Source organism: Cyrtonyx montezumae, unplaced genomic scaffold, assembly GCF_038088225.1.
Source record: "Cyrtonyx montezumae isolate F1298 unplaced genomic scaffold, pur_monq_1.0 scaffold_5, whole genome shotgun sequence".
In the NCBI taxonomy this organism is placed as follows: domain Eukaryota; kingdom Metazoa; phylum Chordata; class Aves; order Galliformes; family Odontophoridae; genus Cyrtonyx; species Cyrtonyx montezumae.
In genome coordinates this window covers 6,304,536-6,331,810 of record NW_027072056.1, presented here as the reverse complement: position 1 = coordinate 6,331,810, position 27,275 = coordinate 6,304,536, and the positions used below count along the sequence as shown (strand labels likewise).

Sequence of the window (27,275 nt, the reverse complement as noted above, 5' to 3'; positions counted from 1 at the left end):
AAGACGAGACCTCAAGACCTTGCCAGGCTATGTGAGACGTCAGAGTCCTGTGAGTGGATTACCAGTCACTGAGGATCCACTCCAGGAGTGCCAGACGTCAGAGGTCCTGCCAGAGATGCACGAGGAGTCCCGTCACTGGTGGGACAAGAGAGAGGTGCTGAGGGCCAGAGGCCACTGACAGCTCTGCCACAGGCAACCTCCAGACTCAGTGCTCTGAGCACCTCTGTGCCAGGGCAGCTGCGGCCATGAGCCAGGAGGCACAGGCACGGCCGGTGGAGATCCTAGAGTACATATGTCCCATCTGCCTCGGCCCACAGGACAACACGGTCCACGTTATCCCCTGCAGGCACACCTTCTGCAGGGACTGTATCCGAGCGCTGTGCCGCCAGCACATCGGCATGCTTGTGAACATGGCACCACGGCCCCCAGTGAACGTCACCGCCCGCCAACCACGGGGAAGGCTCCAGAGGTGCCAACGGCGGCGGGAAAGGAGAAGATCTCCACACCGCTCCCGGAGCATCTCACCCCGACGTGCACGGTGCAGCCCCTCCAGGCCTCCCCGCCGGCTCGTCCGCAGCCTCTCCTGGCAGTGGGAGCTGAACGGGAGCAGCCGGTTCCGGCCATCGGGGGACATCGGGGAGGCCGAACGGCTGAGACAGCTCCAAGAGGGGCAGTGGGGCTCTGGGGACCACGCATGGGCCCACACCAGGCCACGCTCCTGAGCGGGCGGCCCGAGCTCACCCAGGGACAGCACAGGAATGGGAAAGCGCTGGCGGGGAGAAGGCTGAGGCACTGCACAGCTCTTCTGCCTCAGCTCTACGGACGTCGCCTCCCCGCACTGTGTCAGTAGAAGCGCTGCCAGTGGCTCGAGCTCATCGCTCCATTCCCCTCTGCTCAGCCCCACTGAGACCCAGCGTCCAGGTCTGGGCTCCTCATTACACCAGAGACCTGGGCACGCTGGAAGGAGCCCAGTGAACAGCAGCTCACACATTCTGTTACCATATGATCACTGCTATTCCAGTGCTCACACGCAGTGAGCAAGCACACACAGAGGAGCACATACACTGCCACCACTCACAGGTGCGCAGTTTCATTCCTGTCACAACTTATACCAGCAGCTTTTTAAAGTGCCCAATATGCCTTTTGCTATGGTCTTTCTATCTAACAAACCTTGCTAAGTTTAGCTTTTTTTTTGCTGCTCTCCGACAAAACTGTCCATCTCTTCAGCAGTACAGTGACACTCAAAGCTTCCAGAGGAGAGGAACAGGAGGAAGAGCTGTGTTTCGCTGCTATTTTTACCGTTCCCACGAGTTTCCCTTCCTGCCTGAGGAAACGAGGTGCTTAGAGCAGCCTGCTGTTCTACCTGCTGCAGATTCGTGAGAGATTGAGCACCAGAGACTTGGAGGCCACCTCTTCTATTTCAACTATTTCTTCTTCGATCCTCCACGTTCCCCTCACCAACCATTTTGCAATGGCATCTTAAGGACTGAAACACAGAACGTATTATTTTTCCCCCAACAAAAATAACTTCCTGAGAACAAAATCAGCAGTGCTTCACATTTCAGACAACGTGACCTTGCTTACTCCTTTTCTTCTGAATTTCAGTAACATTTTAAGTGCTTTTAACAATGATTTTCGTCAGGGCAACCCAAATGAGTACCTGACAAGTACAGCAAAGTCATTTTTGAATGTGACTGTCCAAGATTTTTGAAACAAAGGTCTCAACAACAGCATGAGCAGTACTCAGTTCCTGTGCTGTCAGCAGAGCCCTGGGTGGGCCTTGCAAGGTTGTGCCAGCCTTCAAGGGAGAAAATCACAGAAAACATACAGAAATTCATAATTCCTACACAGAACAGACTGAATTGCGGTTGTATGATGTCTTCAAGTTTACCAAAGACACAGACTACTCCATTTTGATTTGTTTCCATTCTCTGAAGTTTATCACATTACTTGTGATGGTGAGAAATGAAGAGCTTCTCTCAGTCAAACTACATCGAAGAAGCAATTGAAAAGTTCTGTCACTCCGTAAGATCATTAGTTTATACCACCTTAAAAATTTAAAAGAATGCATGAGGTGTGTTCTGATTTGCTGTGTCCCATTACGTGTTTATAAGATGTCAGCTGCATTCAGTTGTTATTGCCTTTAAGCAGAAATGGCCACAGTGATTTCCAGTGTTCAGCAGCAACACTCATTACTGAGCCTAAATCCACAATACTGCTTCATTCAAAAAGGATCAGAGAAAACCTAACCTGCTCTTTGCAAGGTTTTTCTTTTTTTTTTTTTTCTCCTTATTTTTAAATGGTTTTAAACTTTAGTTCACTGCAGGAAGAGTTCAAATACTGTCAAGATCAGCTGTGGTTCCAAGGCCCACTGTTGAACTGATTGTGAGATTCAAAGCCTGTCATATCTCAGCTGCTTGAAAAATTGACATAGTATACACATATAGCATGGCTCCTTTCATGTGGAAGAAGGGAAGAAAGCAAACCACAAGGCCAGCAAACCCCCAGAGACAAAGCCAGCAAACTGTCAGGGAAACATTCTGCTTTATAATTCCATATACTGTCACCTTTATTAACTTCAAAACTCGCTCTGATGAAAAGAGTAGGACTGAGCTTGATACACAGAACAGCAAAGCTGCAGTGACCTGGAGAATACACTTATGCTCAGCAATATGAACTACTTCAAAATAGGTTTCACAGTTACCATTATCCCCACTTTACCTCACAAGATTTTGAGTACCTTCTATAAATTAATAACCATTCACTTAAACTGTCAAAAAAGAGGTTTCTTTTTCAGTCTGCAGGATGGAAGTCATCAGCAGCATAGTTGTTAACACTGCTTTTGCACAGTGCTGCAATTCCAAAGCAAAGGCATGTTTTTTGCCCAGTTAATTCACACCAAATCATTTTTGTGCAACAGAAGAACACCACGGGAGGGCACCCCATTTCTTTATTTTCCCCAACTCTCAGAATGTGTTTTGCAAAGAGAATCTGTGTGTGCTATTTCACATGCAAATATTTAGCATTTAACTGCCTTTCTGGACATTCCCAAATACATACATAAAATAGACAGCTCAAACAAAGCCGTTTGACATTCCCAATGTCCAAAGAGCATTTGAAACTAAAGCTGTTATATCTACCAGAACTGAAACAAGTAGAGGGCAAAAAATGAGACTGTACCTCAGCACTGCACTGAGATATATGTAAGCTGAATTTTATAAGAAAAAACATGACCCATTTCAACCCAGCTACAAGTACTCGACATGTTTAAACACTAGTTTCTAAATACTGCATTCAGTGCACATAATGTCTCAATCCTATATCAATTTAAAGGCAGCCACAAGATCTTAAGTAGCATTCCTTGAAGCAGCAGCGTTTAGTTCTGCTCTGTTTGATAAAACCCTGCAGTTGCTCAGATCAAGGTTTCCTACTTGGAAGGTCTAATTCATAAATCCATCCCAAAAGAGAGTATATTCATCAGTTCTAGGATATGCCATTCTCCATTGCCTAGGTAAATCTATAACTCAAGTTCAAATATAAATCCACTCTCAGGTGCCAACTGAATCATAAATTAAGTCAAATTTTAAAGCCTTGTAGTTGAGTTTGATAATGCAGTTGGATCACCATTTTGTTTCCATAACCAACCCAGGAAGCTGTATAAGGGATCTCAGCCTCGCAGCTCTTTCTTCAAGGTCTTCCAGTACCATTAGAGCTGTATCAAGTCTTTCAGAAGAGCACATCTTCATAAACTGTGTACATACAGAAGACTAATTGAGTTTGCTTTCATTTTCCCCCCCACATGCATTGATTAAAAAAAAAAAACAGATATAAAACACCAACAGTAATGCTTCCTTCACTTCTGCACGATTCCTGTAAGTGGTCACCAAATATCATCAGAACTCCAACAGATGGCACTCTGCAGAGGCACTCTGCCTCTCGCAACCTACTGTAGAACTCTTTGGACTGTTTCGCACTTATTTTAGACAAATGGCCTAGTTCATATAATTTATAAAAAGTGAGCTCACCTTTCACGTTTTTTTGTCTTCCTGACTGCCCTCCAGCAATATGATGATTAACAGAGCTGATCCGTCAGGCTAAAAGAAAACTTTTTCAGCAGTTAGACATTCTAATCTGATACCGATGAAGTGTTTACCTGCTCCCGCTCGGATCTGGAACAGGAATACATGAAATGAGCCACTGCAGAAGCTATTAATGTGACAAGCAGCTTAGCAAAATACACTTCAGCTAGTTACTACTAACAACTAGGAAAGTAAGAATAAATGTAACACACAAATACACAAAGAGTTCCCTACATTTTTATTTAAAGAAATACATTCAAATGCAGCATTGAGAACAGAGAGTGGAATATCAACAGTTAGAGAACCTATGCTTAATTATGTAGTTGTTTTTGTTGTTGTTTCTTTAATAAACTAGCACCACTGAGTCACGAGTCACAGACTACATTATTTCCAGATGTGGAAAAAAACACCCCTACAGGATTATAAAATTTCTACAGTTTCTATTAAAAACCGATTCTCAATTTACTATTCCTAAAGAGCTGAAAACAGTTTGAATACAAGTTCTCATACCTACACGTTGCTCAAGTTACCCATAAAAGACAGTTTATTCTTAAGTCTGTACATCCCGATCAAGGGAAAAAATGTCTAAAAGTCAGCCTTCCACGGCTCTTTACAAATTGAAGTATGAAAGATCTACTGTGTCACAAATTTACACAGTGCAGTAGGTACAAGTCTGATCATACAAAATAAGAGCTTCGTAGCCCATAAAAATACTAAAATCAACTACAAAACTCTTAGTGTTCAGTTGAGCTGTCTCAAGCAGCCACTACATCAAATTCCAAAAACAATGATTTGTTTATAGCACAGCTGCTTGAGCATATTCACAATGGGAAAAAGCCCAATGTCTCACTGTGAAACTGATTTATAAACCTAATTTCCCACTCAAATTCAGTGGTAATATTAGTGTTTGCTATCTATTTTAATCTAACAAGACCATTATGTATTTGTAGATTGTGTTTGTATTGTTCAAAGTGCTAAAAGTGCAGTCAGAGAATAGAGTTTTGCACACATTTTCCAGTACACCCTTCTCTGGCACAGGCAACTTAAGTAAGCATCTGTAGGTCTGCGAGGTCAAAAAGGCACACACTCATTTGTACATGCTCAGGTAAAATCAAGCACTTTGCTTTGAAGTCCTGTCCTAAATATTAAATTGTTTTCTGAGTAAGGAGCATCCAGAATATCCTACAAGCAGATGTCTGGCTTTTTATAAATACCCTGATACAGCTGCTTACATGGTGATGGTGAAAAAAGAATGCTTTGTTTTTAAACTCATGGTATCCAAGTATTGCTCTGGAATATATGGAAATTAAATCTGTGCTCTCTCACTCTATCAAGCAAAGTCCAGCGTTACAGTAGCTCATGTGGTTTATCAATTCACAACAGTTAACACAGACAAAAGACTCCTTCAGTATCTGTTCTTCTACTGGAGACCATCTACAGCTTGAATGAAAACGAAACTGAAGAATTATTCAAGCAAGATCATTTATCAGGAAACAACAGAACTGAAACGCACCTCAACCAGAATACAGACTTTCACAAATTAACGGTTTCACTTTCTTTCCCTACAGTGGTCTTCTACGACATGCATCGTAATAACTAGTGCTGTTAAAAACTAAGAACATATCCCTCTTAACAAAGCTAACAAATTTTTCTAGCGGGCACATTGGCTTGCTGGAACGTTTATAATAATCTTTGCAAAATGAGGTCTGGAATGTGACATCAGCACCATTATACAGGATGCGGATAAAGTGTTCTTTGGGTCTCTTCCCATCCTGCCACATCTCGAAAACTAATCTGGCAGCAAATCGTGGAAATCTGGCCTCTGTAATGCCCAAGGCACTAAGAACAGGTGACAGTGTGACATCATGTGCTGAGTGAAGGACAAATATTTCTTCTTTCTTGCCTTCTGCAATTCGTTGAAGCCTATTAACAGTCTGGTTGAGGAGAGGGTGAGTAGCCAACAGTGCATACAGGAAATAAAGTTTCTTTTCCTGTCTTTCTCTCTCATCCTCCAACTGATGTCTTTTGATCACTTTGAAGTGTTCCATACCAATGCAGCCAGTTTTGGTACAGGGGAAACTGACATTGTGGCAAAAATAGCACAAGAGAGAATCTATCGGGTTAGAAGCTCTCAACTGCCTGGTAGGAATGCCTACAATCTTTGCCATATCCACATATATTTTCTCCAAATCATTGTTCTTCACCCGCAAACTGTACTGCCTGCGCTGCTCCTCTTCTAGGTAGTGGTTCCGCATAGGACAGTCACAGCTTCCAGAACAAAAAATGGTGCTCCACTGATGCCTCATGTTAATTTTTTTCCAGTCAAAATCTGGCAAAAAGGTGTAGAGCAGCGCCAGCGCGCTCTGCAGGGTTCGGCTTTTTCCTGTTGTCTCCAAGTAGAGCTGTTTTGCTGTCCAATCACTCAGAAGCAGTTTGTGTTTGTTTACATAAATTTCTCGCAGTAGTTGTCCATTTCGCAAGTGCTGTACAACACCTGAAAGAGATTATTTGCCTTTTAGTTTTTTGAGAAGCTACAACACATGATTATAATCTCCTTAGTTTTGGAGGGGAAAAAATATATAGCTAGCAATCTTACAGTTAAAAGCTCTCTTAAAAAGCTACAAACTTCAAAACCGAGCCTCACCTATTCTTGTGCACTAGAAAATCACATGGAGTGAGATACTTACTGTTCTTTCCATATCTCTCAGATTTTAGGAGCTAAATTGAGATTTAGATAGGAAAAGCTAGTTTTGCACAATTCATTTAAAACATTGATGATTTAATATTGCTCTTTGGACTAGAAATATGGGACTGAGTGGGTGTAACATTATTACAAAAAAAGTGGATCCAGACTGTGCCTGAATCAGGTTTCCAGACTGATTGTGAATGATGTGCTCTCTGCATAAAAACTACCAGCAGTGAGGATAATGAATACACAGAATGTAAACAAGTGTGTAAACTCACAAAACCAGCCTGAAAGTGTGGAAATTGCATCAGTGTTCCTTCATCTTCCTTCAGAAAGTAGAAATCTAGATTGGCTTAGATTGGAAGGGACCTGAAAGAACAAAAGCTCCAAACCCCCTGCCATGGCCAGGGCTAAGTACTCAAACTGCTTGATAATTTTCACACTAATGCTTTGGCTTTATATAGCTGGATAGGAAGAAGGCATGTATCCTTCTTCCGCTCCGGAATCCACCTTGCTTGTATTATCCTCCCTCAGCAGCCAATGGACAGGCACAAACTCATGATTAACTAGAACATTTTTATAACTAGCTATGACAGGAATCACAAAAACTAGTTCAGTCACAAACTGTAAGCAGTGATGAATCCAGTTTCACATGCAACCTGCTGCATCAGTAAGAGTCCTTGGTAATCTGGCAAGAACTGTCCTGAGATCACTTTGCAATAACACACTTTGGTATATATAAACAAATTCACAAGAGGAGCTCAGCAGCCTCTCTTTTCAGTGGCAGTATTGAAATCTCAAAGCTTTTTGTTTGTCTAGAATTTAATTGCTGGCATTTCTCTATGTTCTCCCAATAACTGGCTCAAGAGACGTGATAGATAGAAAATAAAGCTTGTGTGAAAATATCCATAAACAAGGCAGAAAAGATGAATCCACGTCTATAAGCCCAGTTCCCTTACTACTCTTGAAACTTTGTTAAAAAGCAAAAAAGGGGAGGAGGGAAAATAAAAAAACAAAAGAGGGAAAACTGCAGAAAATATCAGATATTTCAAAGATGTTCTACTTTGATAATACAAACAAATTTGTCTGCTACACCTGAATCTTCTTATAGTCAACTCAGCAGTTCTTTTACAAGTGAGAACTGGCAACTAATGATTGCTCTTCAGTTCGAGCCTTTCTGAATCACAAACTAACCAATAAGAGAATAGCAAACCTTTCTCTGAAGGAATGTAATTTTCCACAGTGTTGTTTTTCACAAGGGTGACAAAGCAATTTTGTGGTTTGGAACATCAACTAAAGTTGTTCCAATTTGTAAAACATAAAGTCATAAGAGATGCCAAGGGTAACTGACCTCTAACGGAACGCAGGCAGGCTACAGAATAATGTTTAGTTTCTTGGACTGTTACCACTTTTGTAGTAGAGCGCTTAACACTTGACTCCTATCCTAGTAAAACCTAGCTATGACTAATATTATGACTTTCCCAAAGAAAAGCATTTATTAAGAAAAACAGAGCATATGTTTTCAAGCAGACTGTGTGAAGAGAGAAGAGGAAAATGTAAAGCTGCTATGGAAACTTACCAGTCTGTGTAAGCTCCCCCATTTCACAAATAGAATGACTAGGGTAACGAGGCAGGCTGCTTAGGGTACCATCCATTTGGGCTGCAGACCCTTTAGACATGTGCTTAATGAAAGCTTCCAGCTGAGGATGAGAAGGTTTCCTAGAGAGACAAAACAGTGTGAAAACTTCCAAAAGTATACAGAAAAAGAGCTCAAGAAAGTGAAATATTCTGTCAGCTCAAAGTTTCATGGTGACACGTTAACTTCCCACTGACAGCATCTGCTCTTACTCAAGATTTCTGCAGGCGTGTAAAAGAAATCTTACTTAATACTGAAGAGCTAGGGGGACTGATGTCTTGTCATGTAATGATTATGATATCTTTCATAAAATAATTTCAAGGGTATTTGTTTGCCTGTTTGGTTTTTTTTGTTTGTTTGTTGTTTTTTTTTTTAAATGCAATTGTACTGTTGCGATTTTTTTAAAATTAAATCCTTTCAAAAAAGAACAAATTTCTCTCTAACTTCTGAAGTCTTGCTGCACTTTAAGAACACTGTCAAGGCATGAAGAATCTAAAAGGGATCGGCTAACCACTGTGTTACAACCCCAGGCGGTTGTAATTCTAATGGACTTCCAGCCTAAACAGTGATCTATTTTGTGGACGTTCCCCACAATAAAACTATTTAAAAATAAAACGGAGAAAGGTACATTTTATCAGAGAACTCTTCCAGAAGTCTAAGCTAAATATTAAATATTTAGTTTGAGTTCAAACTTTGCTAGAATGATACACTGTTTTGATACAGAACCCTTGGAACGTAAAAAGCTTCCTTAATTCAGACAGAAACCACAAGAGGGAGCAACATAACTGCTCAATAAGCGCCTGGATAAAAGTTAAATGGACATGGACTTCCATGCTTACATAGAAAACCCAACACAGAAGCTCTTAAATGAGAAAGCACTTATAGCAGAGCTATGCTCGCAGCACGTATGCACAGATCTCGTATGAAACAGCCCTTTTCTGATATCAAAGCAGGTCTTTGAAATTCCATTGACATTTCACTTTATAAACTGCACGAGTTTTAACTTCAGGGTAAAAAAGAAAAAAGAAAAAGATGACCAGTGAATGTGCAAAGTTCTTGAAGAAAACAATACTATAGATTATGGTACCACTGCCAATAAGGACAGCATTAAACAAGCAAAATGAGAGAAAAAACATACAAAAGGCTTTTTTCATTTTTAACTTCAAATGAAAAGAAAAAGCTGTCAACTTATATTTTAAATCCACAGCTGCTTCTCTGTATTATAATTTTAATCTCAGAAATTAATATTGGAGAAGCAGAGGCACATGAAAGTTTCCTTCCTTTTGAAACCAGTTGAGATTTTCTGTTGCACCATTTCACAATATAGAGCTCAACCCAGCTCCAGACACGAATTTCAAAACAGTTTCTTGCACATTTTGCTATTTTCACAACCTGGAAGCACTAAATGGAAAAATTGAGAAAATTAAATGAAAGTGATTAGCAAAAAGCTTTTTAAGCTTATGACAGATGTAGCAGGCTGAACTACCAATTTTCTACACTTTGCACTTTAAAAAGCTCTAAACACGAACAAAATGTCAGCCATAATTTTCCTTAGATCTCATTTACTCAATTAGCAGGTCCTGCAAACACAGGTATCAGAAAGTGAAAACAAAAAAGTTTCTTGTTTCTTCTGCTGCATTCTATGGGAACCAAACCTGTACAGGTAAAGCACTGAACAATCACTGGAAAAGATGCATATTTCATTGTAATCATGTATGTATGTAAAAGAAGTTACTTAGCCTTAAATTTATTCATTTTAAAGTAAGCAAAAGTTAGGACCTCCTTGCAGAAGCACACCAACATGACTGTTAGACCTATTTTGAGCATAAAATATGAGCTTACTACTTGTTAAATATATCTTGAGGGGAGGGGATCAGACAACAGAAAAGCCATTCTGCCAGAAGGGGACAGATATCTCAGGACATAACATGCTTCTGTACCCAATGCAATTCTCACACATGCAGCACAATTGTGAATATACCAGCAACCCTCCCAATTAACCCCATTCAACTGAGCAAACACATTTTGCTGTTAAGTGAAGGAAGTTTTTGGTTGGTGGGTTTTAGATGCTTGTCTGTTTTACAGCACTGCTCCAGCTACTAGCTAACAAACGATTCCCTTCCCCACCCCAAGATTTCTCTTATTTAGAATATGAATCCTCCTGTAGAATTGGCCAATTTACAGATGCTGCAGGAGATGGAGTATCTAGGCAACACAGCTAAGACTGCTGGGACTGTTGGAGCTGGGAGCAAAGAAAATTACACATTTGTATAGTTGAAAAGACTGAAATATCCTTAAAATTGCATTTCCATTGAAGTCAGCAGAAAATAAAAGTGGAATAAAAAAACATCCACTGTAATTTGCTGGACATTATGACAGTGAAGCATTGTATTTAGGAATGTATTTACATAATAAGTATTTTGAATGTTGTTAGAACGGGGAATGGCGTATTATTTATCATCACTAGCAACAGCCACACGTCTAACTTCGAAGATTTCCTGTTTTTCAAAACTATTAAATTGCCTTTTAATTATTCTATTGTTGCAAAATACTTTTGTTGTTGTTGTTGTTGTTACCTGTAACAAAAATGTGATACTTCTTTTAGCTTGAATAATACATTCAACATAACTTCTTGGTTATTTTCAAGTAAACACTGTGATAATAGATCCCAGATTTAATAGTGTCATTTTCATGCAATTCTGTTAATACAGACCAACATTTAAAATGCTTGCTCAATACTTAAATATTTTATAGAGGTCTTAACAAGCTTTAAGGAGATGCCATATTCCATCATTATTGCTACACAGTTACCAGTGTATGTAGAATGAAAATCATACTGCACAACTATCTGAAATATACGTTTATTTCTGCCAGCAACAGAGCTGATAACTCTCAATAAGAAATTCTATTTTTCTTTAGGGGTTCTTAAACTCTACATTGACCCAGTCAACTTCTCTTCTGAGACCTTCAGTGAAGTCAGAAGAGACCCTGAGATCTTTCTTTACCCGATTGTGGTCCAGCTTATGCTGCAATCTCGCTACAAGTTAATATCCACACCCCTCCTTTAGCTCACAATATCCTACTTGCCTCTACCGTACATCATTTTCTGTCAGCTAAACCTCAAACTCTTCATATCAAACCTAAAATTCATGTACTTGTTGCAATGCTTTGTATGATTAATACCAACAGCTCTCAAGGTGCCTTGAAACATATGCCCATTAACCCAGAGTACTAATAACTTCTGACAGTCTTCCAAATCATTGTAAGCATTTTCTAAAAAGCATTTCTTCTCCCTCTCAGATGAAAATTCAAAGATGACGCACTGCATACATGTTACTTCTGACACTCAGTGTATAAGGTACAAAGGGAAGAGAAGTGGGTGGTTAATTTATTCTCCCAAAAAGCAAACACTGCAATGAACAGATTTCCACTAACACCATTCAATTAATTATCTTGGGGACAAAAGTATATATAATAGTCAGTTCCCCTTGGAAATTTGCATCCATAGCAATGAAAATAGTAATATTAATTTGAGCCTTGGATGGAAGAAATCTCAAAAGCATTTAATCCATTTGCTTATATTCATTCCACACTTAGATGTCACAATCCATAATTCAAAAAACCCAAGTGTGACTTCAAGGCTATTCTGCATATCCATTAGAAGTCCAAGGGGCTGTAGCATCATCTGCTTAACTAATGAATTCCATCTGCTGAATGCCAAGTCAAATAAAGAATAGACTGAGTACGAGCAGCATACTTATCTGAAACAAAGGTCCAGAAAGCTTAAACAAGACAGAATTTTAATCAGACATCTCAACTTAATTACACAACATACAGAAATCTTCAATTCAAAGGTAGCAATTATATACCTTGTAATTCTCTCTAAATAGGTACATTTGCAATCAAGTACCAAATTTATATCATAAAATCATAGGCCTGAAAGCCAAACAAACTGCAAACAGATTCCTGATGCTAAAATAATAAACATTCAATTCAAAACAATGATTAAAACCATAAACAATTCTAGCTTTATTCAGAAATGTCAGCTGTAACACTTCAGGTCACAATGGTACAGAGCCAACCCCTTTAATCTGCTGCCCTTTCAAAGTCGGCCAGGAGATCCATAAACATTGTATTCAATAAACCAATTGTTGTTGTTCTTCATTCATGTGGTGATGAACAGTAGTGGATACATCATTTGTAAATTGATGTTCTGATGCTTCATAGGCTGGTAACAGCCCAGGGTATCTGCATGACTGGCCTCACATCCTGACATTATGCCCTCTGAACTACACGACTTGGTTGCACTGTTGACAGTGTCAAAAGCTGCACTATTTCTTTGCTTTTTATGGATCACTTTCCTGATTTCACAGCCTTCACATTGTATTCCTTGCCTGAAACCATAGAAATAGAGATAAAATCTTTTCTAATAAGTACAAAACTGAGGTCTCACGTTCCACTGTAATACTGAGAAATATAGAAACACATCCAACATTGTCACTTGCAGTTAACATCTTTGCTAGAGATTTCTCATATTCTAACGTGACATATCGCGTAAGCTCAGAGTATCGGATCTGCAAGGACTCCAGCAGGAATCTGTGTCATATTCCTTTACTTGGTCTATTATTATTAATATAATCTCATCACTTTGAGGATGCTCATTAAAAAAGTTACCACAACTATTAGCAAAATGCACTTTTTTCATCTTCTTAAAGAAATTAATTGGCCACACAACTCTGTAGCAGAGAGATCTCAAATTTGGTCTCTTGTCTGCAGCCCATGTTGCATACCAAATAGAAGACAACTAGTTAGCTTGCAGTAGCTGCAGAAAGCAGTAAGAGTTGGATCCCTCTCAAAATAATTGAAACTTCTCTTGGAAGGTGTTAGAGAAGACCAGAGGATGCCATTTCGGGACAGAACAAACACTTCCACGGAAGCTGCAGTATGAATATAGAAGTCAACATGAAAGCAGATGAAAGGTTTTTTAAAAATTGAATTATGTAAGAAGTCCCATGCCAGTGGAACATTCCTAACTGTTCCAATAGAGTTCAAAAAGATATTTAGGTTTGTGTTCATGACTGGCACTGCAGAAGAAATGCAGTCTCCTTTCAAATATTGAATATTTGATTTTTCTCAATTTTTATTACAATATGTGCATTAAGCAGCTAAGATATGAATATATACATACAATTTAAATATAGTGAAATTAGAAGCTATTTCTGTCTTCCAAATTCCAGTACCATGTTCCTCATAAATAAAATCAGAATTCTTTCATCTATTTTCCATCACATTTTATCCTAAAAGAGTAAATAAAAGTATCTGTCTGCATTTTATATCTATATATGGAATATTGTATATGATTAAGAACAAAAAAGCCTATTAACTTTTAAGATCTTCAAAAGACTTAATTTTTCTAATATAATATGGGTGCAGAGATGGGTTAAAACTGCTCTTGCTTTCGAACTCTGTAGGGTCACCTACTGCTATAACTCTAGCTTGGACAAAGTTATTTTTTCAATTACTTGTGTCAGAACTGTGTTAGAAAACTATGTTAGAACCAGGCTACAGCTGAAGGCAACGTTCCAAGTCTTGCAGATTTCAGGACGTCAATCACAAGGGCAATCTCTTTTATCTTTACCTTTATAAGTCATAAATGCTCCTGATGACAGCAAGCTACTAAAATTCTAAGGAACATGGCTCATGAATCTATCAAAACAAGAAACACACATTTGGTGTATCTGATACCCAGAAATGTATTTTCAGCATGTCATTACATTTCCAGTATGACAAAGTAAAGCCACTTCTGAATAATTCTACAGAAGAGCAAGAACGTATTTAAAGAAAGAGATTGTGCACAATTCTGGAAAAAAAAATACCACTTTGTATACTAATAGTTAAGAAAGCCTATTAAGCCCTTTCCCTTTGTAATTTATGCAGGTACACAATGTAGATGCAACTCCCAAGTCACTGAAATCTCCACACTTGATGCTGCTGCGTGGGCAATGATATAAAGGTGCCAAGAGATTTAGCTAACACATCTGATGATGCTTTTCTTTTTACTGTAAGCATTCAGAAGGTTTACTGCAAAGTTTTCTACTGGGGAGAACATTCTCCCCCTACCCCAAGAAGTTTGAGACGAATCATTAATTTAAGGGAAATCTCTGATAAATTATATCATTTCACTTTCAGAAAGCACAATGATTAATTTTGCTGTGGTAGTGACAGGGAAATATTTGTGCTCGCGCACAGAAACATGATTAACTGAAATAGAACTTATTCTCAAACACTGCACTTACATTCTGAAAGTATCCACAAGTTTATCTAAAGAAAAGTAACTAAATAATTAAATAATCACATAGCTTGTATTTTTCTTTTTGAACATCTCCATCAATGCATTATATATAACAACATCAGCAGCCACATCATACTTTAAGCTGCAAAAATTGTTTCCTGAAGAGGAACAAAATAATTATAAATCAAAACATGCATGTAGTGATGGTAAAAGCATCAAAATTTTACCTGTTAGGCAGCAACATACAGTCAATGTCAGGTCTTTTTGTCCTGGGAATGGCATATAATGGATATCTATCTCCATGTCGAATCAATACTTGAACTGACACTAGCTTAAAATAATGGGGTGCATAACCTATAATGAAAAAAAAAGAAAAAGTAAAAAGTGAATGTTAAAAAAAAAGTGTGATGGAAAAAGTACATCTAAAGTCCAAGAGCTATACACAATATTATTCAAGCATTGGTCTCCAGTTTCATAATGCCTCTTCCTACTGTAACGAGCATCATGCAGCATGCTTCATTCAAAGTTTATTGATATATTAGCTTGTGATTTAATATTTGTCAGTGGGATATGTACATGAGGGATTTAATTCAAACTAACTGCTGCAGCCACTTTAAGGTAAATGTGTCTTCTAGTTCACTTGTAATAAACAGTATAAACTATTAACCATCCAAGACTCCCACTCTTTTAATTAAAGAATCACAGTTGAACACTGAGTGACAACAGAACCACTTCCAAAAGTCAAGAAATCAGAGAGAACACAAAAGAGAGAATAACAGTGCATTTTGAGCAGTTTGACAGAATGAATCCGTGAGTTGACATTTGCTGTACCTTGCTCCAAGCAATGAAAAACCAACAGTGCACAAAGTCATCAGTTCCACTAAGTCATCGTTTGCAAGCATGAAGCTTACCTTCCATGCTGCGCTCAGCAATGGTAGGAATATTGCAGTAAACATGAGCTTCGTAAACAGGATCTATTGCAGGAGGTTCTGTCAGCAAATCGGGCATTATTCTCTTTCGGCTCTTAGGGTTCAACCCATCTTCCTTGATAGGGTTCACTGGGATTAAATGCACTGAAAGACACAAAACACACATGATATACCTTTAAAATAATTTAGTGACATACAAAACTAAGCCTTTAAAACAAACTAAAGAGAAAACTGATTTTTGTTGCGAATTTGTCACATTTTTCCATAGTCAAGAGGACTCCAGAATTTAGCAACTTCAGTGCTTGTCTAAAACCACAGAAACCCACCTCAATTAAGAACAACTTGGCTTTTTGCACTCTGGATGCTGCTTTTTCTGTCAGTCTCTCAAGAAGCAAATAAGAGTGTGAACTGGAAAGAAAAGATCCATTACAGGTCCAGCTGTCCCTCACCACTTTCATTTAAAAACTTATATTGAAGGATACCATGCAAAAGACCATAGAGTTACAATGATAGTACAAGCGATTTGGTAAATGAAGTAATGGAGATCCTTTGACCGAGACTGAAGGAACTAGACTGCTCACCATGTTCCTTACAAATTATTTCCCCTTACTTGGCTACCTTGCCAGTCTTAAATAATCTAACTTCTTTCAAGAAAATATACACAGAGTACATTTCATAAAATGCAACTGAGATCACTATAATGAAAAAAGGTAATTTGAAAGAAATGCAGTTAATGCGCTTCAGACATGTATAAGCATGCCTCTCTAAAATCTGAATTTCAGGCCGCAGGTTTTACTGGCAAAGCCTTTTCAGGCTGCTATGATGTAAAAGCACTGGTGGATTTACAAGCCTTTCAAAACTGCACATGTAATAGTGAATGCTCCCCCCCCCCAACTCCTTCCCACCAGCTTTTTCTGGTATTTGGAGAGAATCAGATTTAGAGGTGAAAACAAGGAGGAAAACTGTTAGTATTTTTGCTACTATTTATCTTCGTGGGGAAGGGGAAGAAAAGACAAGAAAACAATTCATTGCACCTTGACTCTCAGAACTAACTTTAGAGGTGAATTTATTCTACAATATAGAGCTGTGTGCACAAAGAAAACCAAAGAAAATAGTGAAACATACACAGATTTTAAGACCACACAGCTGTTAACACAGCACAGGCTCTTCATTCTTACACTACAATGTGCTACTATAAATATTTTATTGTGATTTCTCTCTGCTTGTCAAAACCATAATTCAAGCACTTTCCGTAGCCTACTAGTATTGTTGACATCACTAATATCCACAAGGCACTGTGTATTACTTCAATCCTTTCCTTCAGCTGTTTCAAACTTTGCATGACTGCCTACAGGACTGGTCTGGGTGAGAACATTAAACTTTGGCCATTTAAACCATACGGCTCAGCTGCAATTGCAACTTTATTTATTTATTTATTTTCATTTCTTTTGGCTCCTTCCATTCTAAGACTGCTGTATATTAATGAAAGACACTGCAGACTGCTGATGAAATAAACTATTAGTAAGTCAGAGCCGTGGTTGTGTTTGTTAGAGGTTGGTGACTGTTTTGAAGGGCACTTGCAGCAAATCTGTGTTTGGAATATAAATCCCAAACCTAAGAAAGTATTGCAGTAGCTGCTGCCCTCTGCAAATAAACATTACAGTAAAGGGCCTAAAGAGTTTTAGGCCTAGAGTCCTAAAGGACATTACAGTAGTTATGTTATACTGGTCAAGTTTTCTATCCAGAAAAGGTCAGGAGCAAGAACTTTCAGCTTTGTGTTAACAATTTTCTCTATAGCAACCAACAGCATTGCTGCTGCTCATCTAACATCATAAAAACGGAGAGCTGGCTTTAGTACTCATGGATTTATTATAGCTCAGCTTTAACTCCTGAGTGTTTTGGATGACAGGAAAACAAACACCAGTAGCAAGAGCTCAGAACTCTTGTACTATAATTTGGTTAGAACATTCAAAAGCAGAATAAGGAACCTAATTTTTGATCCACGGCAAACACAAATAACAGAACAGAACACATCTTTGCATAGATGCCACTAGCTATGACACAGATGTCCATATTTTCTTATTGAGATCAACTGCCTAGCATTCATGAGATCAAATATTTGATTTACAGATAGCAGTCTCATTTCTCATCAACCTAGTTGAAGTACTTCAACTCTACCAGGCAAATTTAAGAGCAGGAAGCACTTAACCTTATGGAAAAGAAGCTACTCAAAATATTGCAAATTAAATTACAAGTACCAATTGCACCCACAGGAATATCACAATATGTTTAGTTTACAAGACCCTCTGACAACAGCACTCTCTAAAGTCACCACAGCAGTTAAGGGTGCAAAATATTACTTGAGGACCAGAAATTGAATCACAGATTAGGAACAACAATAGTTAACATAATTACAAAAAAGTTGATAAAACGTGCCCTTAATTTCTAAATGATGTTCCTAAGAACAATTATTGATTACTTCATAACAGCTGGTAAATATTTCCCTTGTTGTTTAGTGAATAAGCTTGGATTATGCCAGGGAGAAAGAAGGAACAGACTCCCCAACCCAAACTGCTACCAGCTTGTTCTCTTCCAAGTACATCAGACAGGGATTGAGTTCAAGCTTCTAAATTTGAATCTAACTGTGGCACAACCATATTATCTTCATCTCTGAAGGTATTTGTCTTAAATAACTCAAATTGTTCATGGGTTTCATCATCAATAAGATCAAAAACTTCTAGACACCCAAGCAAGCACTGCCACTGCATGTAGTATTTACTTTCAACACTTGTGCAATTACATTTATCAGAAAAAAATAAACCAAACCATCTACACAAATACCTGGGTCTTCTATTTAACTACATTAAAAAAAAACAAAAACAAAAAAAAACACCCACATAAGAACTGGACACCAGTATTTAGTATTTAGCCAGTCCACTGGAAATCTCCAAAAATGTATAGATACATACTTATTTAAAAAGGCAGGAAAAACTAGACAGTAGACAAATGAATTCCAGTTGGAAAGATGCTTTCTGTTGGCTCAGCTTTAGTAGGTTGATCCAAAGAGCCCACCCAGTAAGAATGTTCTTCCTGTTTCACTGGAAGCCCAATTTGTGGTTTCCTTCTGGTAGCAGATGCATCACACAGAGCTGCTACTCAAAGCTCTCTGCAGATCAGACGGTCTCCCTGTATCCCAGTATTCCACTGCTGCATCAGTCCCACTACTGTCTCCCAGGTGGAGTTTGTGGTCCATTTGTAGCTAACACATCTACACATCCACAAGTCCTACCAGATTGGAATAGCTCAGAGTAGGAAAAAATACCATATGTATGGAACTGAACATTATATTTTTTCAAGCTCTCTCCTTCTAACTGTAAATCACTATAAGTCCAGAACTCTAATATGCAGTTTTCATATGGCTTTTTATAGCTTAGCACTATTTTATATGACTTGTTCTATTAGTTCAACATGCAGTTGCTCAAAGCAGAAGTCTGACAACGCCAATACAATCATACTTAAATCTTTGATTAAGAAAGTTTTTGAACAAGATCTCTACACTGCTATACCTTTCAAAACTCATGTTTTACAACAACAGGAATATAACAATGTAAAACGGATTAAACACATGATTTTGATCTATGTCCTTCTCCCACACCCACAGCAGTTAATGAAATACATCTGAAAGATATTTGATCATCTATCTGGATACTACATCAACACTGAAGCTAGAAAGAATATGTGCTATCATTATAGAGATATATAGTTTGACCAAAACAAAATTTAAAAAAAGGAAAAAGAAAAAAAAATGAAAATATATTTTACTTCCCAATTTCTTTTTGGAAAAGGTAAGAAGCTACATTAAAAAAAATACTTGGAAATATTACTTTTGAAAAAGCTATAGTTAAGAAAGTAAAAGGCTTGCAGGAAAAATAAAATAAAAGCAACCTTAATGCAACTCTGGTGTGCCAAAGTAAAATTATTTGAGACGTGAAGTAAGCTAAATACACAGACTTGTATCAGACAAAAGTAAAAGTTGATAGGACAAAATGCAGTCCTGTGAGAGAGAGACACGCACTACTCGTGGTAAAACTACTAACTACTGCTGTACACTCACTCCTTCAGGAATTTTTACAGCCCCAAATTCAAATGCCATTTTCTTTTTTAAAGTCAAAAATAAGAGGAAATCAATAACAAGCTAATGGAGCTACCAAGTTTTTATATAGGTCTCAACTTTTCCACTCTCTTAATAAATTAAGAATGGTCAGTTTAATTAAAGGAGATACATTGAGCAATTTATTTCAAAATAACTTATCCTACAGAACCTGAAAACAGTTTTAACTGAAAGCAAATGTTTGACTCAGAAATGTCTTTATGAACAGAGCCAGTCATATCTCAAATATTACAACATAACGTACACTGGAAATAAAAACTGTAAGCACAATTTCTTTAAAGAGTAAGCAGCTAACTCGTCTGATTTACATACACACACATCAATTCCTGTATGTCAGAAAGTGCACCAAAATAATAACAATACTGTTAAAGTTGTTTCTAATTTAGAAAGAGAATCATTCAAAGGTAACTTCAGTGTAATGATCATAACTCCTACAGAGCAACCAGTCCTTCTGTGAAAACATCAAGTTTATTAAATCAACTACTGTATTCAGAATTCCCAGCAGGAAGCCAGTCCAACACGAATTAGGACTAGCAAGCTAACATGAATTTGACAGAATTTAGCACACAGAAAACCAAACACAAAGTACAGTTCATGTAGAAGAAACAACAAATTAAATTCATTACCGGTTTCTCTCCCTCCCGCGGTCCTAGTTATACCATGGAAAAAAAACAGAAAGGTATCAGCACTGTTTATCCGAAATAAATTTATCTATGAGAAGGAAAGAAACACTTTAACATTTACCAAAATACAGAAAGATAATCAATAAAATCATTCTCCGCTTCTGCTTTCCTTTGTAACTCCAGCCTGCCTGAGATGCAGCACAAGTAGCCATGTTAGCGTCAAGTAGGCAACTAACCAGGGACCTGAAGTTTTCATCTGCTGTGAGACAGAAGGTTCTTTCAGGTCCACGCAAGCAGGCTATTTTAAAACAGTCACATGGAAATGGAGCCACACAGCAGAAATGCAAAAACAACCCACTGTACATAAACCTCATGCTAAGGGATAAGTAAACGCGCAGGTCACAGAACACAACAAGTTACTTATTCATCTTATAACTGTTTTTCTTCCCCTTTCCCTTTTTGCTCCTAAAAGGGCACTAACAAGGCTGCAAAGCAGACAGGAGAACACCAGCTTCTGGAATTCTGATGGGGAATGTAGGCTTGGCCCTCCCCCCCCCACCAATAAAAAGAGAAGATGTAAAAAGATTGTTGTAAAGATCAGGCAGGAGTTCTTCAAAACAAATTAGACAGGGAAAAGAAGAAAATATGTACAGCAGCAAAAACAAGCTGGAAAAACAGATAAGACGCACATGGGCTGAATGAGGAGCTTGTAACACAAGACAGAAGGCTCACAGCCCAGGGCCACTGTTGCAGTTTGTGGCTACAGACGTATTTGTACATCAGTGAAGTTCAAATACACCTGCGCAACACAATCCACCCGTCTCATTTTATTCTTCTGTACAGTTAAATAGAGGTTTTACTCCTCTCTAGTGTGTTACCACACAAGAGTTGTTATCCACAACACACAAAGGCACAAACACAAGAAGACTGTACTTGATGCTGAGTGAACACACAAACAACTAAAGGCTTATTAACTCCACGGCAGTTAAACTATCAGATATCATCAAGAAAAACAGGCAAAAAGATCTTTAAAAAGCTTCCTAAGCTTCTGAACATATAGTCCAGAAGAGAAAACAATATATATGTCTATACTGAACCTCAACCGCCCACACCTGAGCCTACCGAATTCTTCATGTATCTGGTTCCTTTAGCAATAAGCCTTCTATATTCTCCATTTCTGCAGTCTTCTGCCTGTTCAGGAGCAAGTGAAGCAAAGGGCCTCAGAGGCACAGATGTTCCTCTGCAGAAAGCCCCGTGTGCAATTGCTGCCCTTTCTACTGCAGTGTAGGCTCCAAGCTTCAAGGCTTTCTTCCCACAGTGCTGCTAACGGCTCTGCATGCTACTGAAAGAAAAAATTGAAGGGAGCTATGGGGGAGGTGAGCAGCAGAAAGAAGAACAGCAGGGAGGGGGGAAGTCTAAATTCTAACCCAGGAACAACAAAAAATTCTTCTGCAACAAATTCATGAAGATTCCTTGGAGTGTATTTTCTCCAGTAATTCCACCTAGCAACAGTGTGCATCTCACTGTCCCATATGCACCACTTTCAGAGCAGCAGCGGCTCGGCAGCAGGGGTAAGCACTTTTATATCTTTTATTTTTAAGACTATGAAAATCTGAAAGTGGATAACCCAAAGTACAAAGTTTTCAACCTCATCACAGACGCAGGCACTAATTCCTAACCTCATGGTATACACAGAACAGTCAGATGGGAGCAAACAGATTACAGATTCGTCCTTCCAAGTTCCCAAAAAATCTGCAAACATTCAGCACTAGTGGTGAGTTCATTTTGGACTGGGATGAGCACATCCACATGCACCTACTTGACCTACTGTCAGCTGCTGACTTTCTGCTCCTGTGTTCTTCCTTCTTTAGGAGAGATCACAGTAATTTTCATGGAGTTTGCTGACTTACAACACAATCTTAACTGCTGACAACAACCTACTCGACAATCACCTTCAAAGGAAGACAATGCCAAAAATATTTAGGAAAAATATTTGAAAGTGTAGCATCCAAACTGTAAACACCTAGCTATTCCTGGACAAACATTCCCTTCAGTGCTTCCAAATGAAAGTGCTGAAAAAAATTGTTTGGTACAGCAATTTGGAATACCTGCACTTCACACTGCAGAAACACAGACAGTGAGAATAGTTCAGCATTGCTTCAGCTGTCCTTTAGAGAACAAAGCATTGAGCAGTGCCTGGCAGAGAAGATCAGCCACTGACACATTGTACAACTCTGGTTTATAGCTGATGCCTATCAGCACACCAGCACTTGTCTAAGAAAGGAGTGGCAACATTCTAACTAAGGTACATGACCATGCCTTTCCCACAACTTCAACTGAAGCATTACATCTTAAGTTTTAATTACCCAAAAGACAAGAAGCTGCCAAGCAGCGAGCCCTTGGCTGGAGACCCACTGAAGTACATTCTCCAAGAACAGCAAAACTGGGACAGCAGCTTGCACAGCACCGCACTGCCCGTCAGAGCTAGCTAGCTGGGCTTCCATTACTCCATTTCAACATTAAGCTATCATCATCAAGTTGATTGCTAGAAAGCATTAACTAAAGACACATCTGCTGCCAATAAATACTGTAAAGTAAGGATGTTTCAGCTATGTTTTAAAGAAGGTCAAAGAAATCAGAAGAAAAATTACAAAAAAAAACCAACAAAAACATTCCCTATGAAGAGGTATAGCAACTGACTACTTTTCAGCTCACAGTAAAAATAAAACAAATACATTTGGGTTTCCCTGATAACTTCAAGAATATCACCTGTCAAAGGCTGAGTTCCTCAACCTTCGGTTATTTTTGTTTAGTTCTGCAGTAACTTGTCTGTACTATACAGCAATTTTCCCTCTAGAAGCCAGAACCACTTTTCATTACGTAAGTAAAACACTGCTTCTTAAAATGGAGGGAAAATCAGCTTTCAGAAGCACCCTGCATGTCACACACAAGTGGACAGGAAATGGAAACTTAGCGGGGCGAGAAGGCTGCAGGGGCACTTTGACTGACCTGGTGGAAGTCAGAACTGCTTGAAGGGGGAACAAGTGTGAGCTGTTAAGTGGTTTGGTTGGTTCGTCTTAATACAAGCATTTCTAAGAAGGAATGAAAAACAAAAACAAAAAACAGAAGATTTCACCATGATCTCCTGCCGCACACAAACTCAAACACAAGATAAACTTCAGTCAAACAAAATGGACATCTACACATACGTATGAACTTTCACAACACAGCCTTTTCTCTCTCCCTTGTAACAGTAACGTTGTAGCTACAATTTTTAAGTGCATCTCCACTTTACTAATCAAGATTGATGTAATTTCACTGTACTCCGTGTAACTGTAAGTTCATTCTTCACATGAGCGCTCAGCCTTTCTGGTTTTCAGATCCCTTAAGTTTTCCATCGAGACGCAAATCTCCCTATGGACAATTCACAACTACTGTAAATGGGCTGCTTTTCTTTGATGCTTTTCACAGCCCAAACTGTTTCTGGATCAAAATTTAGAAGTTTCCTTAAAGCATTTTCCAATCTTAGGAAAACAGCCAAAATCATCCTCCAGTCCAGGGAGCAAGAGCTAGGCAGGTACTGACTCAGGTCCTTGTTCCCTTTTAGCCTCGATGCAAAAGGCCAGCTTGCCTCAACCACGTGTTCCTGTTCAAAGCTACACTGTGATCTACACACAGCCACCGGGTATGGTGGCTCTGCCAGCCTCAGAGAACATACTCCAGCATTCTCAAGAAAAAGTCTCTGCCATTTTTTCTGAGTTTTTTGTGCGTTTGCATTCTTTTTGTGTGTTTTTTTTTTTAATAGGGTTCCTATCTGACCTACACAAGGAAAATGAATATGCTATGGAACTCATTCTTGCTCTGAAACACAACATGGTAGACCTACCACTATGTTTTTTGAGAGCAAATTTGAACAGACATTAAATTATACAATGGATGCTTGCATTTATTCAATCCAGATGTGGTTCTGAAAAGAGCTTTACAGTTCTGGGTCCCCCACCTCCCATTTGTTTTTCCATTGACAATTCAGGAAGGCATATGGCATTGCTTAAATAGCATCCAGGATTTTCAGCCTGACAGCAATAAAACAGCAGTGCTGACTGCAAGCTCTAACCTTTCCAAATTTGCAAGACAACAGTCATTTTCCACTTCTCCTACCAAAGTAAAAAACTCCTCTGGATATTTTATTTTCCTACTACATTGAAACATTGAAGTTCTTAACATGGAAAAGATATCACCGCCATTTCTATTTCCACTCCTTTCTCAAATATATATGTGTGTGGATGCATGCACAGATTGTAAAGCTTCTCACTAATTACCTCACTGCTTGCCTCTCCAGCTCAGTCCAAGGGCTGGGAGAAGGTTCCTACCAGACAGCTACACAAGCTAGACACATTTCCTGCCCTTTAAGCACTTCACTCTGGTCAGCTATTTCCCATGCTCCAGGTTACTTAGTGGCAAGACTAAAAAAAGCCCCGATGCTGTTCGGGATTACAGAGCTCTGCCAGTCCCTAGCCTACCGCAGGCTCATTTAGGATTCACACATGGGAAGTGTTACAAGAACACAATGCTGTAAATGAAGCCGTTGCCACCAACACATCTGCACAGTTGCCATACCTCATCAGGCTGAGAGATGACTCTATGAAATCAGTGTCCTGAAGACTACTGATTTAAGTAAACAAAGACTAAGGAGGTTTCATGGCCTGAAAGCATGATTTTATAAATACAGCTGATCCAGCCATTGTTTCTTATCTAAAAAGATTCATGAGCACAATAGGATTTTAAAGCTCTGCCCTGCTTCTGTCTACAGAACTCAGCAAGCGGTACATGAACTAATCTAGTTGAATTATCCTGGAACAGATTTTCTGAACAGCTTTTATCAGCTGTATTCAGATTCAGAGATTGTTGTCAGCTGTTCCCATTTCCATATTATTGTCTCAAAATAAAGGTCAGCACAAAAAGGTAGCTCCAGGACATAAAACACAGAATACCGTTGCCATGATTTGCCTGTGGGTGGTGACCTTTGTTTTAAGTGAAAGAAACTCATTTCTTTTTGTCCTGTACATTTTATAGATCTCAAAAATACTAGTGGGAAGCTGTGCAGTACCGACCACATCATGACGGAAAAAAAGATGCTTAGCAGATTTTGCATGTAAACTGATGACAGAGGCTAACCACACGGAGTACTCAGCATAGCAGAATAAAGTACGTATTTTCCTCAAGAACATAAAATAAAAGTCAAGTCTTCAGCATTCTTTTCAACCACAGCAGCTGAATATGATATAAAAGTATGGCCCATGCAGAACAGTTCAGGACAGTTCAGAGGTTGCTCCCATTCCATTACCTGGCTTCATAACATTAATAATGCTTTACAACTTCAACAGGGTCCCTCTGCTATAGTAACACACTTACTCCCCTGTTTATTCCCTGAGGGACTCACTAACTCTTGCTACTAAACTTTCACTATTCTAACAGATACGAAGAGGAAGTATGCAGTATTGCTCTCTACCACCCTAAGTAAAAAGTCATTTCCTCCCTTTGGAAGATCTGAAACAATAGGAGCACAGTCATCCAGAGCTTTAAGTGCATGTGGGCTGCCTCTTCTCCATAGCGACCTCCTTAAACGACATCCCAAAATACCCAGAATGGTTTCTGAAACTTGAAATAACTTTTATTAAAGTGTATTTATTAAAGCAATATCCAGATATTGAAACAGAAAACAGAAAAATAAAAAATAATAAAAATTTAAAAAACACAAAGGTTAAAAAGAATATAGAAATAAAAGAATACACCTTTGCCTTGCCCTCTGCATCTCTGCATGTGTTGCTCTCTAGGTTTCAGAGCAGAAAGTCAGCAGCTGCAATGAGTTCTGTACATCAGCTTAACAAGTGAAAGCATCTTTGTTACCTCCAACAGAGCTGCTCACTGCATTATCTATCTCCTACACTTCACACTGGGGTCAGGGTACAACAGAAAGCCTAGAGTTCAGCCGCAGCCATTGCAGAGGAGACAAACTGTTTAATACATTAATGTCAAACAGAATCCACAGACATCTGGCACTTCCCTACATCAGCGTCCTTCAAAGACACAAAGCCTTACAAATGCAAATCAATATTTTAACTACTGCATTAAATTAGCACCTTTCTGTTTCACATCTAATCTCAACTGTTTTCTGTCCACAAACTGATCTGATCAAGAAACTGATCTCAACACCATATGCCACTGCATATCCAAGCCAGCTCATTGGGTTGCCCTTGTAAAGGCCCAGGCAGCTGCCACAGATCTGCCAGCAGCAAGCCCCAGAAAAGCACATTTACCACAGTAGTGCTTGATAGATTTTTGTGCTGGTGAAGCTTGTAACAAAAAAATATAGTTATAGTGTCAGGAATACCAAACAGCTTCTCCGGAACAGACTTATTGATGTCTTGAGGACACTTACTGAAAACTATGAGGGCTGCTTTGAAAATAATGCCTCTTATTTTGATATGTTGGCCCACAGTCTGAGAGGATGATGCTGGTGGTACAGCAGTAGAGGCTGAACCTTCCCACCAGTATTCCATTCTATGTTGTTGCTGTGTGACAGACGGCAGCAGAGGGATAGTCTGACAAAAATGGTATCTGTCATGGAAGTGCACATGAAGCAAAGGTGTGGAATTAAATTCCCCCATGCAGAAAAAAATGCATCCATTGACATTCATGAATGATTGCTGAATGTTTATGGAGACAGAGCTGTGGATGTGGTGAGCGCAGAGTGGCAGTGAGTGGTGTTTCAGCCATGGTAACAGTGACCACGAGTCACCTCCACTGGCACAGATTATTACAATCCCTTTCTATCAGTGTTACTGCGCTCCCTATCTGT

General features: G+C 39.0%; 1 protein-coding gene across 1 annotated transcript in view; it reads right to left on the bottom strand.

The window, feature by feature from the left end:
• Positions 1–4,312: 4,312 nt before the first annotated feature.
• Positions 4,313–27,275, bottom strand: part of PXYLP1 (2-phosphoxylose phosphatase 1) — a 41,101-nt gene continuing 18,138 nt past the window's right edge. The window contains exons 3-6 of the mRNA XM_065748080.1: positions 15,605–15,766; positions 14,921–15,047; positions 8,345–8,484; positions 4,313–6,573 (exon numbers count right to left, since the gene is read on the bottom strand). Of these exons, the coding sequence (XP_065604152.1) occupies positions 5,642–6,573; positions 8,345–8,484; positions 14,921–15,047; positions 15,605–15,766 (1,361 nt within the window). The 3' untranslated portion in view covers positions 4,313–5,641. The remainder of the gene's footprint in view (positions 6,574–8,344; positions 8,485–14,920; positions 15,048–15,604; positions 15,767–27,275) is intronic.